Here is a 14,092-nt window from a genome sequence, read left to right as displayed (position 1 = left end):
AAAACTTCCTTGGGTGCTACTGAGTCACAATTTAGTGCTATGAATCACTGAGCAATGTTTAAAAATCAACTCTATAAAAAGTAAGATGTTTTTTAATTTAATCTGTTGTTCACTTTTCTCTATGTTAAGTCTACACAATCAATAAAACAATAAATCAAGCCCTGATTTGTAGTACTTGCTGATTTCTAGGGTGTATTCACTCGCATTGAAAATTTAACAATTGACTCTTATTAGCTAGCTCCATCATAATCCAGTAAGAAACCCTATAACTTTCCCAAGAAGTACAGTAAGGCCTGAACTCATCTTTACTTGGATTTCCTCTGAAAGAATGAAATAACTAAAGCCTTGGTGTTGCTGATGTCTCAGAGGCTAAACTTTTGCTCCTATTTATCCAAAGGTTCTTGGTGTTACATAAATGAAATATTTTGCAAACCTTAAAATATTGTGTAATTGTAAACTTTATTATTTGCCGCTCCATAACTTCAATAATATGTTGTAGTTGATATTCTTATGCTGCTTCTGTTTGCTTACTTTTCCCATTTTCTTCTTCATCTCCTTATTATAGAGGGGCTTTATTTTGGTCTGAAGTGCTGGTTTCAGTGCTATGGGAAACTTTCAGTAAGGAAACTCCATACACAAACACATCAGAGCTGTTTATAAATTTACACAAATGTTCTGGGACATTGAAAGGTTTAGTAACTTGCTTAGACTTACAAAGTATAAGATGAAAGACTTAAAACGAGGCTACTTGGCTTAGTCTCTATTTCATTCAGGCATTCTTCCTCACCTGCAGTTCTCTCTTCTTCTTCAGTGGATATTTTTTTCTTTTCTTTAATGGATATTTTCAAACTTTAAACTTCTCTGCCTTTATGTTTCAAAAGTAGTTCTATGGCAACCCTTGTGATATAAGGAGGAATATGATCTTTTTCTCTTTTTTATCCTTAAAAAGTCTCCATTTGATTCAACCATCCTCTCAAGTTATAATTCTATATTTCTCCTACATTTCACAGAAAAATTCCTAGAAAAAAAACTATCTACAGTTTTCACTTTCACTTTCTCATCATCCACTCCAATACAATCTGGCTTTTTGTCCAAAACACTATAGAAAAAGCTCTTTGAAAAAGCCATCCATGATCTCTTTATTGCTATATCCAATAGCTTTTTGTCAGGACTAATACTTCTTGATATCTCTGCAATGTTGACACTGTTGACCTACCTGTTTTCTTCTGTATATTCTTTCCTTTGTGGATTTCTTTTTCACATCTCTTTCGTAGCATTCTTCTTAGCTCTTATAAGATCCACTTATAAAGAAGGAACAAACTGTCCTTCATCTTAAATCTTTTCATCTCCCATTTTCTAGCAATGAAATTTTGTTTTATGAAAGCTTATTCCTTCCTGATGACAAAACCCTCTTTGCCAACCCTTAACAGCTCTCATTTCCCTTCATATCACTGGTTGGTTGAACAGTGGAGTTGGAATAATCCTAGCTCCCCATTGCTACTTCCAAATTCTCCCCTTACCTCCATCACTCTTCTAATGGCTTTGTGTTTGGCAATTTCAATAGCCTATTGTTAGGTCAGCCTGACTCCAACTCTGCCCACTGCAATCCATTTTCTATTCAACTGCCAAAGTGATTTTCCTAAAGTACAGGTCTGACCACACACCCCCACCCCCAACTTAATAAATTCTAGTGGCTTCCTGTCACCTACTGCATGTTCAAAGCCCTTTATAACCTAAGTTCCACAACTTTTATAGTCTTCTTATGCCTTTCTTTCCACTCTTTATTCCAGCCACATTGGTCTTATGAATCTTGAATAAATAAGACACTATATATCTCAGTTCTGGGGATTTGGTTGTCCCCCATGCTTGGAATGCTCTTTCTGCTCATTTCTCTACTGATGTTAGGGTTCAAAATGGGTGGCCTCCAGAGGAACACACGAGACAATGCAATCAAAGCAGGAGAAAGCTTTATTGCCAGTACGCACTGGGGAAACTCAGCAAAGAGAGTCCCGAGGGGGCATTCAGAATAAGGAATATATATTTCTGGAATATAGGTGCCTTTGTCTTAGGGTGAGCTAATAGCTAGACAGAGGGAGTAGGGGATGCTTTCAGGTGCCACAGGACATGATTCTTAATTTTCAAGGTTGTTCCATTTAGGAGTTGTGTCCCTGGGCTGTCAGCCAGGAGTTGTGTCCCTGGAGCCTTGAGTCAGAGATATAACTGACCTGCTTTGAGTCAGAGAGATAACTGACCCGCTTGGGCATAACGTTATCCAAAACCCCCTGCTTAATTGCCAAATTTAGCTTTTTGGCCATAATATTCTTATAAGCTATAATATTTCTATAAGCTTTTTGCTATAACACTGACTCCCCTGGAACTTTTCAAATCCCACCCAACTAAAATCTTGTCTTCTACAAGAAGTTGTTCCATCTCCCTCTTAATTCTAGCACCTTCCCTCTGTTATTTATTTCTTATTTATTCTTTATATAACTAGTGTGTATCTGTTTGTTATCTCCATATTAAATTGTGAGCTCCATGAAGTCAGAGACTGACTTTTATCTCTTTTTGTACCCCTATCCCTTAGTAGTGTTTAACACATAGTGTCCATTTAAAAAAAACATTGACTAATTAACAATATCCTTTGTGAGTTCCTCATCTATGTTCTACCCTAGGGCACTCAGGATTCTGTCTTGAGAACTCTCTTCTTCTCTTTTTACACTTCTCTCTGTACTTAGCACCCAAGGATTTAGCAATCTTCTCTATGTCCATGATACCCATCTCATGTCTAGTCCTCATCCATTTCTTGACCTCTAACCCCAAATCTCCAATTTCCTACAGAAAATTTTTCCACTTGGATATTTTCTTGGATATCTCAAACTCAATTCAAAATAGGCCTAGTTACTTTTCCCCCTATACTTTCTGTCAAGTACACAGAATACCCTCATCATGTCTACTTGCTGCTCCCTTTACACAATATTCACTCTCCCATTGCTGCATTTTTGCACAGGCCATGCTCCATGGCTAGAAGGTTCTTCCTCTTAAACTTTGACTCTTGAAATCCTTTTAAGACACAACTTAAATGACAATTTTTTTCAAAAACACATTCCTATTTCCCAATTATTGGCTCCCTAATCTAATATTTTACATCTGTCTTATATATATTCTGTGTTTTCTGGACACATGTAGACTATAAGCTCATTAAGACTAGGTACTATTTCACTTTTGTCTGTGCTTAACCTAATCCTGGGACATGATAAAAGAAAAAAACAACTTTTAAAATGCTTTTTCATTCATCAATTGATTGATTGATTCCTTATTCATTTCCTTTTCTTCTTTTCATCTATTGGTCATCTATTGGACTCCTACATTTTATAAAGAGAGCATAGGGCCCAGAGAAGTCAAAGGTCTTGCAGAAAATACACATGAATAGAGCACAGATAAGAGTTCAGGACTCTCCACTCCTAGCCTACCTTTCACCCTTACACAACCTCTCTAAAGTCATTTGAGTTTTCTCTATTTTAACTTAGATGGTATTATGAACTTCCTGCTAAACTTAATAAGTATAAAGAATCCAGAAGTAGGATTCAAAATAACATTGACTTTGGAACTGTGCCACTGCCAAAATTTGTGAATCACAGACTATAAAAGACTATTTCCTCACCTAAAAAAAGAGGGAGTTGAATTAGATGATTTTTATGGCTCTTTATGACTTTCAAGGTTCTCAATAATTCACTAACTTCTTTCTTTAACTTGTTTTCACCACTGACATTTAAAAATAAATAAATTCAATTAAATCTTATTTGCTATTTAAAATGATTTTTATACTAAAGTTTCCCAAATTTTAACAGTAAAAACAAAGAAAATAATTTGCAATTTTAATTTCAAAATGGAATTAATGCATTAAACATATCAATTACGCTAATAATTAAAATCATTCAGTGCACATCATCTTTAAAAAATCTTCACTTAGGGACTTCTGGGTTAAGATGGCTGAGGAGTAAAAGCAGGGTGCTATAACTCCCTTCACTACCAATCACCAGTGTACCTCCAAAGGACAAAAAACCAAATCCAGATGAAAGAAGGGACCCCACAATAGGGTACAGTATCGAAGGTAGGTGGGATTTAGGCACTTCCACGCTATAAGGGGGGGAATAGCTCCCATCAAAAGGTGAGCTGATCAACCCTCCCCCACCACACCCACAGTACCAGAGGTAGAGGCTGCACTCCAGAATTAGAGCAAGTGGGGTCACAAAATCTAGTTCCTTGGCAGCTAACTGGCACCACTAGGAGTATGCAGCTTTTTTCCTTGCCCCTGAGAGCAGCAAGACCCCAGAAGGCTAGAAAACTCAGACCTTGGACATGGGAGTGGGGCTGAGAGAGGCAGCAGTAGTGCACAGCATGCTCAGACTCAGGGGAAAACCTCAGGTGGAGGAGCAAGTGTGGGCTAATTTCCGGGCTCTGGGCAACCGGCTATGACCACAGGGGCTTGACCCTGAAAACAGCTAGACCAGAGACCCCAGGAGGGTCCCTTGAGTAGCCAGGAGACTCACAAAATAGCCTCAGGCAAAAACTGCTCCCAAACTCCATACAAAGAGAATCAGATCACCTTACTCAGACTTCTCAAGGATAAAGCATAATGATGCCAAGCAAGGCCCAAGAAATAAACAAGAAGAGCAAGAAAAAAAATTCTTAACACTTGATAACTTCTGCACAGAAAAAAACCCAAAACAATTAAAGACATCCAAACCTTCCCGAAAAAATGAAAATGGGTCACAAGATCTTGAAAAGTTCAAATCTGAGATCATGAGAAAGATGGAAGAGATATGGCAAGAAAATAACAGTTTAAAAGGCAGAATTTTGCAATTGGAAAGTGAGGCTCAGAAATCAAATGAATTGATAAGCAAATTGAAGACCAGAAATGGCCAGCTAGAAGCCATGAAGAGCCAGATAGATCAGATTGAAAAGGAAAACCAAAAGATTATAGCCAAAAGCCAGTCTCTAAAGGCTAGAATTGGGCAATTAGAAGCCAATGATCTCACAAGACAACAAGAATTAATAAAGCAAAGTCAAAAGACTGACAAAATAGAAGAAAACATGAAATATCTCAATGAGAAGTTAATAGATCAAGAAAACAGGTCTAGAAAAAAATCTTCACTTACAAGGGGAAAAGAAGAGGCTACGGTAAATAGAATACATTCAAAAATTAAGAGAGACTTTTTAGAAAATGTTCACAGAGCAGGTGCTCTAAAAAGGATGATAATTTTTTGACAAATTTAACATATGAAAGCCAGAAGCAAAATGGATTAAAAAATTATTTGATGAGTCCCAGAAGCAGAGGACTGCTACTTCTAAAAAGTATTAGCACTAATTTTCATTTGTATTACTTCTTATTATTTGATTGAATTTCAAATTTTTTTAGTGAGTAGTTTAAGTGTAGTTTCAGTGTTGGCAGACATTTCTGAGGTACAAGTTGGGCTTTTTGATCACCTAACATATTCGCAAACTGATATGTCAGTATGCAGCTTTTTTCCTCTAATCTGCAGAGATCGATATTTTTTCCTTGCTCATTTTTTAATATGGCAAGCTTTCTTGACTTTAAAAGTTTTCTTTTCCTTAGCCTCTTTGCTATGGATTATGCACTGAATAAGTTTCTGTGCAAGAGAACCAAAAACTCAAAGTTCATTCTGGGTTTAAAACTGAAATAAGCCAATATAGTAATAGTAGGCACTTAACAAATGCTTGCTAAATGAATCTGTGGAATGGTTTATTCCTAAAATTTTAAATTTGGCAGGAACGTTAAAGAATATATGACCCAATCTCCTCATTTTACAGGTGAGGAAACTGAAGATCCAAAGAAATTAACTGATTCAAGATCACGTAGTAGTGACATAACTGGAATTGGGAACTTAGTCTTCTGATTTTCTATTCCTCTGCACCACTGATAAACAAATTCTAGGATTCAGAAAGTGAAGTAGATTCCTCAATTATTAGTTGGACTTATATTTCAATATCACAACATTCTTGTATTAGTGTAATTTTAGAGTAATATTACAGAAACTCTTACAACAGAGCCAAAACAGAGAAGTGAGGGGAAAAGGAACTGAAGAAAGTGCCATTTCATTTAGCAGGCTACTTACTAAGCTTGAGGAAAAGAGTTTACCCCATTCCAAAGAAATCACTTGGAAAAGGAACCAAAGCTAATAAAACACAAACTGCCCAGTATGGGAAGACGCCAACACTATTCTAAATTCCACTCCTCAGGGAAACTATTATCAAAAGGAAAGTAAACAATATGGATATAAAAGGAAAATAGATTGAAATTATCAAAGATCTCAGGAGGAAAAATCTCATTAAAAGGCCTTAAGCATAAACAGATAAACGAAGAGAAAAGATATTAATATCAATCAGTCAGCAAGCATTTATTAAAAGTTTACTGTGTGCCAGTCACTGTGCCAATATGACCTCCAGATCATATAAGAAATTCCAGACATTTATGAATACAGGAAAATGAATTCAGAATCAAATTATGTAGAGGACCTTGTGAACTCCAGACAAAAGGACCAAAAACACAGAACTAAAGTATGCTTCCTGAGAAACTTTAAAAAGAAACAAGAAAAATGAAAGTAAAATTTATCTAATGTACAGCAGAAATAAAGAGAAGAATAGAAAAACTTGAATCCACAATGCCAAGCCATACCAAAGGAATAAAATAGAAAATGCAGATCGATAGAAGTAAAGGACAATTGTGAATATGAGAAGTAAAAAGCAATAACATTTAAAGAAAACATGATCCTCATAAGAGCAAAATATTTTAATCTCAAAGAGAATGACAGAAAATTTAAAAGGATTAATTTTAAAAGATCTCTAAGAACACATCACAAAACTGGAAAACCATAATTTAAACAATAACATGAGAAAACTACCCACAATTTTTGAAAATAGAGAACAAAATGTCAGTTGAAAGAATCGTCAAATCATCTCTAAGGGGGAAAAAAACCTTTATTCAGCAAATCTTACAGGTGTTAAAATGGTGAACAACATGAATTGCGGACATGGAGAAATTCCTCCCAGTGTGATGCCCTCTATATTACTTAAATGAATTGATCTGCTCAGCATAAATCACAACGGAAAAAGGAAGTCATAGAGCAAATAGTGGAAGAAAAGAGAACCCAAAATAGGTACTACAAAAATACAAGAAAGATAAACAAATATAGCAACCAACAACAATAAAACAGTAGAGAAATCATCAAAAATTCTTTTGTAAATGTACATAATGAGAGAAGGCTAAGAACAAAACTAAATAGAAATGATGGTGGAGAAATAAGTCATGAATTCCATGGACTAAATCTCACAGCATCCTACCAACAAGTGAGTCAAAATTTTAGTGGGACTTGATTACAGACTGGAGGACATACAAAAAGGTAGAGAGCAGTAAGAAAAAAAGGGTGTGATGATCCATAATAAATTTTAAGGTTACCAAAGAGAAAATAATCCCTGTGGCTTCTTAGAAAGAAGAGAATATACAAAAGTATGGGAGAAATTGCAAGGAGAGTGAAAAAAAGAAAGAAATAAAGAGAGAAATCTTGTTTCAGTGATGAAGCGTTATACCACAGATAAATGTTCCAATGGGGGTGGAATAGGGAACTTTTAATAAGCATAGCCTATAAAGATAAGGTGCTTTGATTCTGTTTCAAGAGAAAGGGAATGAAAGCTCCTGGAATGACAACCTTAAGATAGGAGAACATGGATCCAAAAAGGAGATTTGATGGCAAATGTAGGAGGATGGGTGGTAGGAGTCTGGAATGACCATAGAGAGATTAAAGGTTAATAATAAACATGATTAAGAACACAGTAAAATCAATACCATCATGCAATGACCTATAACTTATTTGAATTTATATTTCTAAGAATGAATCACAACCAAAAAAATAAAGGTCAAAAAATAAGATATTAATATAATAATACATAAACTGCTTAAAACAGGGTATATAGGGTATTCATAGAGGCCTGCTGAGCCCTTTTCAAAGCTGTTCATCTATCTTTGGTGTTGATCTTTCCCTAAGTCTCAGGTGTAGCTCAAAAAAACTGGAGCATGCACCAACAGGCACACCCTGTAAAACCATTTTGATGGATGGGCTAAACCAAGTTGAAGGTAATCCACAGGCCTCAGATCTATCGCTGACATAAAATGATGTCTGTCCTAAGCATGTGAAGACTTCCTCTTGTGGAATGGATGAATGGGCACGATCTGTTCTAACAATCATGAAGATACCTAAAACAAATGGTTTGGAGCCCTTAGAAGCTTGGTCAGAGACTGAAGATGCCAAGGTCATCCACTGCTTCCCAGGCCATTACCAATCATCCTGACTTTTGTGTTGTGACTGGTCTTTGATAATCTTAGAAGAAAGAGAGAGGCAGACAACTGCTTGCAACTCTTTCCATTTAAATCCAATTCACTTGCAGTTCAATGCATCACCTTATAATATCATTGATCCTCTTCAAAAGGAAAGATGAACAACAGAAGAGGAAACCTAAAATAGGTACCTTATAAGCTTTAATCCCATGAGGAAACAAGGAATAAAGAAAAACTATATAGGTCATTAATCAAGAAAGAAAAGTCTAAAATAGACCAAAAAAAAAGGAAGACAAATAATGAAGGGAAGAAGAAAAAAGGAGAGAAAGAAAAAAGGTTTTACTTGATTATATAACTGAGAAGAAAATTGAAAAGGGAGAAATAAGTAGATAAAAGGAAGAAATAAAAACTAATAAGTTAAGCAAAACTTTAAAAAACAGGAAAAGAGTAATAAAAAGAAAAGAGTAAGGAGGCTTAAGGCTGAAGAAAAGAGAAATATGGAATATATGGTTGTCTTAAAATATATTCAGCTAAAATGACTGAAAAAAATTTAGTTCTATGATTACAGAGAAAAGGGAGGAAATCCCAATTTGGAAAAAAAATTATTAGAGACAAATCAAGGAAACTATAAACCTAACTCCCATATCTTTATATGTAAATAAATTAAATAATTCAATAAAAAGAAGACTGATATATGGAATTTAACAACAAACAGAACCCTACTAACTGTTGCATATTAAAAAAAGACATATAAAGAATAAAAATGAGGGCTTAGAACAAGTTTGCTATGCATAAGAAGTTTATGTATCAGACAAAACATAAACAAATATTAAAAACATAAAAAGGAGTAAACAAGGTAGTTATATTGTGCTGAAACTAAAGATGACAAACACTATCAATATTAAATATATGTAGGGGGGCAGCTGAGTGGCTCAGTGGATTGAGAGCCAGGTCTAGAGATGGGAGGTCCTAGGTTCAAATCTGACCTCAGACAATTCCTAACTGTGTGACCCAGGGCAAGTCACTTAACCCCCATTGCCTAGCCTTTACCACTCTTCTACCTCAAAGCCAATACACAGTATTGATTCCAAGACGGGAGGTAAGGGTTTTAAAAAAATATTAAACATATGCATCCAAATGTCTTAGCACATAAAGTTTCAAAGGAAAATTAACTTAACTACAGGAAGATACAGACAAGTGGGCAGCTTGGTGGCTCAGTGGATTGAGATCGAGGCCCAAAGATGAGAGGTTTTAGATTCAACTGTGGCCTCAGACACTTCCTAACAGTGTGACCCTAGGCAAGTCACTTAACCATATTTCTCTTGCCCTTCAGTTTTAGAGTTGTTACTAAGATAGAAAGTAAAGTTTTTTAAAAAGAATAAGAGAAACAATTCATACTTATGCAAAAGAAAATTATAATGATGAAACAATATTACAAAATTTCTGAGATATATCTAAATCACTCCCCAAGAGGAAAACCATATCCATATAAACATTCATTGACCAAGTAGAAAAAGAGAGAATTAACAAACTAAATGTACATTTTTTAAAATTAAACAAACCAAACCAAAATAAGCACAAAAAAGAGATGTTAAAAATTAATATTTTTATTTAAAAAATTTTAAAAGCCAGTCTGCCTGGAGAAGCCAGTGGTACCTGGATTTTGAGCTCAGTGGTTGTTTCAGATTTGGAACTTGGGACTGTGGTCTGTAGAAACTGAATTAAGCTATGAAAACAATCCCCATCCCCTTTCCAGAGACTGAGGTGTTACAGGATAAGGGGGAATGATTATGCCTTCTCCGTGTTAGAGAATATTTGTATATTTTTGATTATACCTTCAAGAGCAAATATTTCTTTGTAAAAGCTAATCCAACTTTATGTGGTTAAATAGAAGTAGGATAAGGGGAACACCCACTATACTGAAAACATTTGATTGGGCACTAAAGCCATTGTCAGAGACTTCCTAGTTCCCTAAAAATTACAGAGAATGCTAAGTGGGCAACAGAGAGTCAGTATCACACAATATTAGAGAGTTGAATAGTTTATATTCACCCCTCATTTCAATTAAAGTCACTTCACTGTTCCACAGATGATTAAGTGTTGATGTGTTAAGAAGGTATTATCACAAGGGCAGCTAGGTGGCTCAGTGAATAGAAAGCCAGCCTTGGAGATGGGAGGCCCTGAGTTCAAATTTGGCCTCAGACTCTTCCTAGTTCTTTGACCTTGGGCAAATTGCTTCTTAATCCCTGTTGGCTTAACACTTACCATTCTGCTGCCTTGGAACCTATACTTAGTACTGATTCTAAGATAGAAGGTAAGTGAAAGAAAAGGAAAGAAAGAAAAAGAAAAGAAAAAAAGTGTTGTCAGCCTTTTTACTAATTGTGAATCCCTTTCTCAGATGGAATTGAATGGAATTTTCTTTCCTCTGAAGGAACTGATTTTTTTTTACAGAAAAAAATTAAACTATCTATACCCCTGAAAAATCTTAAATAGCTAATCCATAGCAGGAACAAGAAGTTTAGAACAAGTTCAGCCCCCTGAGAACAAATTGCTTTTGAGGAAGGAATAGGATGTTTCTCTCTCTTCTAGCCTGTGCAATTGGACATGGCATCCAGTGGAGTAATTTGCCCAAAAAGGGACATCATATCCAGAATTTTGAGAAAATTGAAGGCATAGCTAATGAAGGAATTCCAGGCAGACATGGATACAGATAGACAGGTGCTTGAGATTAAAGTCAACTTCAAGAAGTATGATGCCTAGAAGCAGAGAAGAGGCTAACTGGCCAAAAGAGAGTTATCCCTACTAATCGAGAGTTAAACTTTGTGGAGACTTCATTAGGAGACAAACTAGAAGAGTGAGCAAACTTAACAATGGGATTTCTCTATATGTGCCTCACTACTCATGCCTTCTGTGCTTGTGCTGCCCATGCATGTATTTGAGGGACAATTTACTTTACATTTAGGGTGAACTCATGCCTTAACATAGGGTACCCTAGAATCCAAAGTAGTAGCCACACTTTGGGGACCAAATCCACAAGTGATAATGTAAATTCAATATATGGAATGAGAGGTAAACAGCCAGGGAAAAGATGCTCAAATGTGAAAGAAAATAGACTAGAATAAACCAAAGTTTTTCCATAATGATGAAAAATAAAAGATAAGAATGGAATAACATAGCTACAACCCCAAATCCAATATACTGAATTTAATCATCAAATGAAAAGAATGGACCTTTGGCAACAGAGAAATATTTGAAGCATTCCAAAGGAAAAAAGTAAAGAGATTAATTGACTTGCAAATATCACAAGCAATAGAAACATTGTAAAGTAACATTTTTTCATATTTATAAGTTTTTTAAAGAGATTAAATTCTGGGTTAAAAGAAAGAAAAAGTACAGATGACATGTATATATGGTCTCCCTCTTCTCCACCTCAATAATGCATAATATACATTAGGGTGAGGATATTTCTTTTTACTATGCATCCTCAATACCTAGCACACTGCTTGCTATATAGTAAGCATTTTGTAAATACTTTTTTATTGTTTAATTTACATAATTCTTTATTTTATGCACACACATTCAGGATAATAGGAGAGAGACTCAGCAGAGTGCATAGCATAATAGATGGAGAGTTGATCCGGGATTCAGAGATACCTGGGTTCACATCTAGCCTCTGAGACTAGTTCTGTGACCTATAGAAATGACTTAAACTTTTAATTTCCCAAGCACTAAAATTATAAGTTGCAAAGAGAGTTATGACAACATTAACATATAGATGTATATATATGTATATTAGACATGCATGCATATGGTTATACACATATGTATTGTATATATGCATATAAATGTATTTCATTATGCATGTGTATATGTGTATTATGTTATATATATCCTCAAATGTATAAAGGTTTCTGTGTTTTATCAGTATAGGGAACTCCTTTTATGGGAAATTCCTGAACCAATTCAGATCACATCTCATACATGACATAGTAAATTATTCTTACGGATTTCATTGTCTCAGACATAAAAGGAGATTAAGTTACAAAATCATACAGCTATAAGTTTCAGAGGCAAGATTTGGGCTTATGCCTTCCTGTGTTCAATCAACCTAATGCTTTACCTCATTGTTCTGTCTATGCCTATGAGTTTATTATATTATCTTACCATTCTCACCAGAGGACTTCTCCTTTTCACTGGTTGTCTCAGTGCCCTTTTGCTGCAGTCATAAACAGAACAAAAAGAAATTGCCATCAGGTAGATCTAGTAGGGTTATTTTGTACACACACACACACACACACACACACACACACACACATACATACAACATTATCAAGGGAAAAAATCTAAGTTATCCATAGCCACATAAAAAAAATTCCCAATCATTACCAATTAGAAAAAAGGAATTTTGAGATTTTACCTAACACTTATTTCCTTTACAAAACACTACTGTTAATCCTCATCTTGACCTTTAATACCCTGGCACCTCAGTTCTCTCCCAGACCATATCCTCTGCACCTCCACTTTCTTCTTTTCTCTTCGTCTTGACCCCTTGGTAAACCAATTTAATTTGGTTTTGCCTCAGTCAAGTGTAAGCCTTGGCTGCCTTTCCCACCATTTGACACCTTTGCTCCTATACATGTGCTTGCTGAATGAAGGTGAAAAAATTACATAACTGTTCTACAAATTTATATTATGCAATTTCAACTGGACCCTACCTGTTGCTAGGCAATTCTACTAAACCTCCTTTATCAGCTCTTAATTAATTTTCCACAATGACTTTTCCAAACTTTTTCATCTCTCCTTAAACTTCCTGTAGCTCCCTTCCTCTCTACTCTATCAGCAGAGATCACTGTCTCATATTTTACAGGGAAAAATGGCTATGAATTCCATCTCCTCCCCTCTTCATCATCTTCTATCACTCAGGTGCCTTCTGCCACTGTTTCCTCCTTTACCAATGTCTCAGGTGATAAAATTCCTTAGCAAGGTTAATCCCTCTTTTTGTTCAAGCAGATTACCCACTCTGTTATCTCCACTTTATCACCTGTTTTTTTCTCTCCCTGTCAATTGGCTCATTTCCTACTGCCTACAAACATGTTCATGTCTTCTGAATCCTGGGGGATGGGGTAAACATCCTCATTTGATCTTTCTGTCTCTGCTATCATCCTATGTCACTTGTGCCTTTGTATCTAAATCCTCAAAAAGGCCATCTACAATAGGTAGCTTTCTTCTCACTCTCTTCTTAACCCCTAACAAACCCCTTAAAATTCCACCAGAACTACTCTCTCCAAAAATACCAATTATTTCTTACCTAACCCGTGAAAATTTCTCAATCCTCATTTTTCTCAACCTCCCTGCAGCATTTGACTTTATTGTTTCCTCTATTCTTCTTAATAATATCTTCTCTCTAAGTTTTTGGAACACCACTTTCTCCTAGTTCTCTTCCATTTTCTTACCATTCATTCTTACCCAGATGATGCCTTTTAACAATGGATGTCCCTCTGAATTCTGCCCAGGCTGTTTTCTCTTTTCTTATATACTGATTTCCTGGGTTACCTCATCAGCTCCTCTGGATTCTCAAACCTGCCCCAATCTCTCTACTGACCTCCAACCTTGCATCTCAGACATTTCAGACTTCTCAAACTGGATGTCCAAAAGACACCTGAAACTCAATATGTCCAAAAGAGAATTTATTATCTTTCTCCCCAAATCCTACCTCTATGTCTTCCCTATTACTGTCAA

At 35.7% G+C, this 14,092-nt stretch overlaps 1 protein-coding gene across 1 annotated transcript in view; it reads right to left on the bottom strand.

Moving 5' to 3' along the window:
- Nucleotides 1–13,515, bottom strand: part of PCP4 (Purkinje cell protein 4) — a 33,739-nt gene extending 20,224 nt beyond the window's left edge. Inside the window, exons 1-2 of the mRNA XM_044669243.1 lie at nt 13,441–13,515; nt 12,518–12,569 (exon numbers count right to left, since the gene is read on the bottom strand). Coding sequence (XP_044525178.1) covers nt 12,518–12,569; nt 13,441–13,515 — 127 coding nt within the window. The remainder of the gene's footprint in view (nt 1–12,517; nt 12,570–13,440) is intronic.
- Nucleotides 13,516–14,092: the final 577 nt, after the last annotated feature.

The sequence above is a fragment of the Gracilinanus agilis genome, chromosome 3, assembly GCF_016433145.1.
Source record: "Gracilinanus agilis isolate LMUSP501 chromosome 3, AgileGrace, whole genome shotgun sequence".
Lineage (NCBI taxonomy): Eukaryota > Metazoa > Chordata > Mammalia > Didelphimorphia > Didelphidae > Gracilinanus > Gracilinanus agilis.
This window is presented reverse-complemented; position numbering and strand designations above follow the sequence as displayed.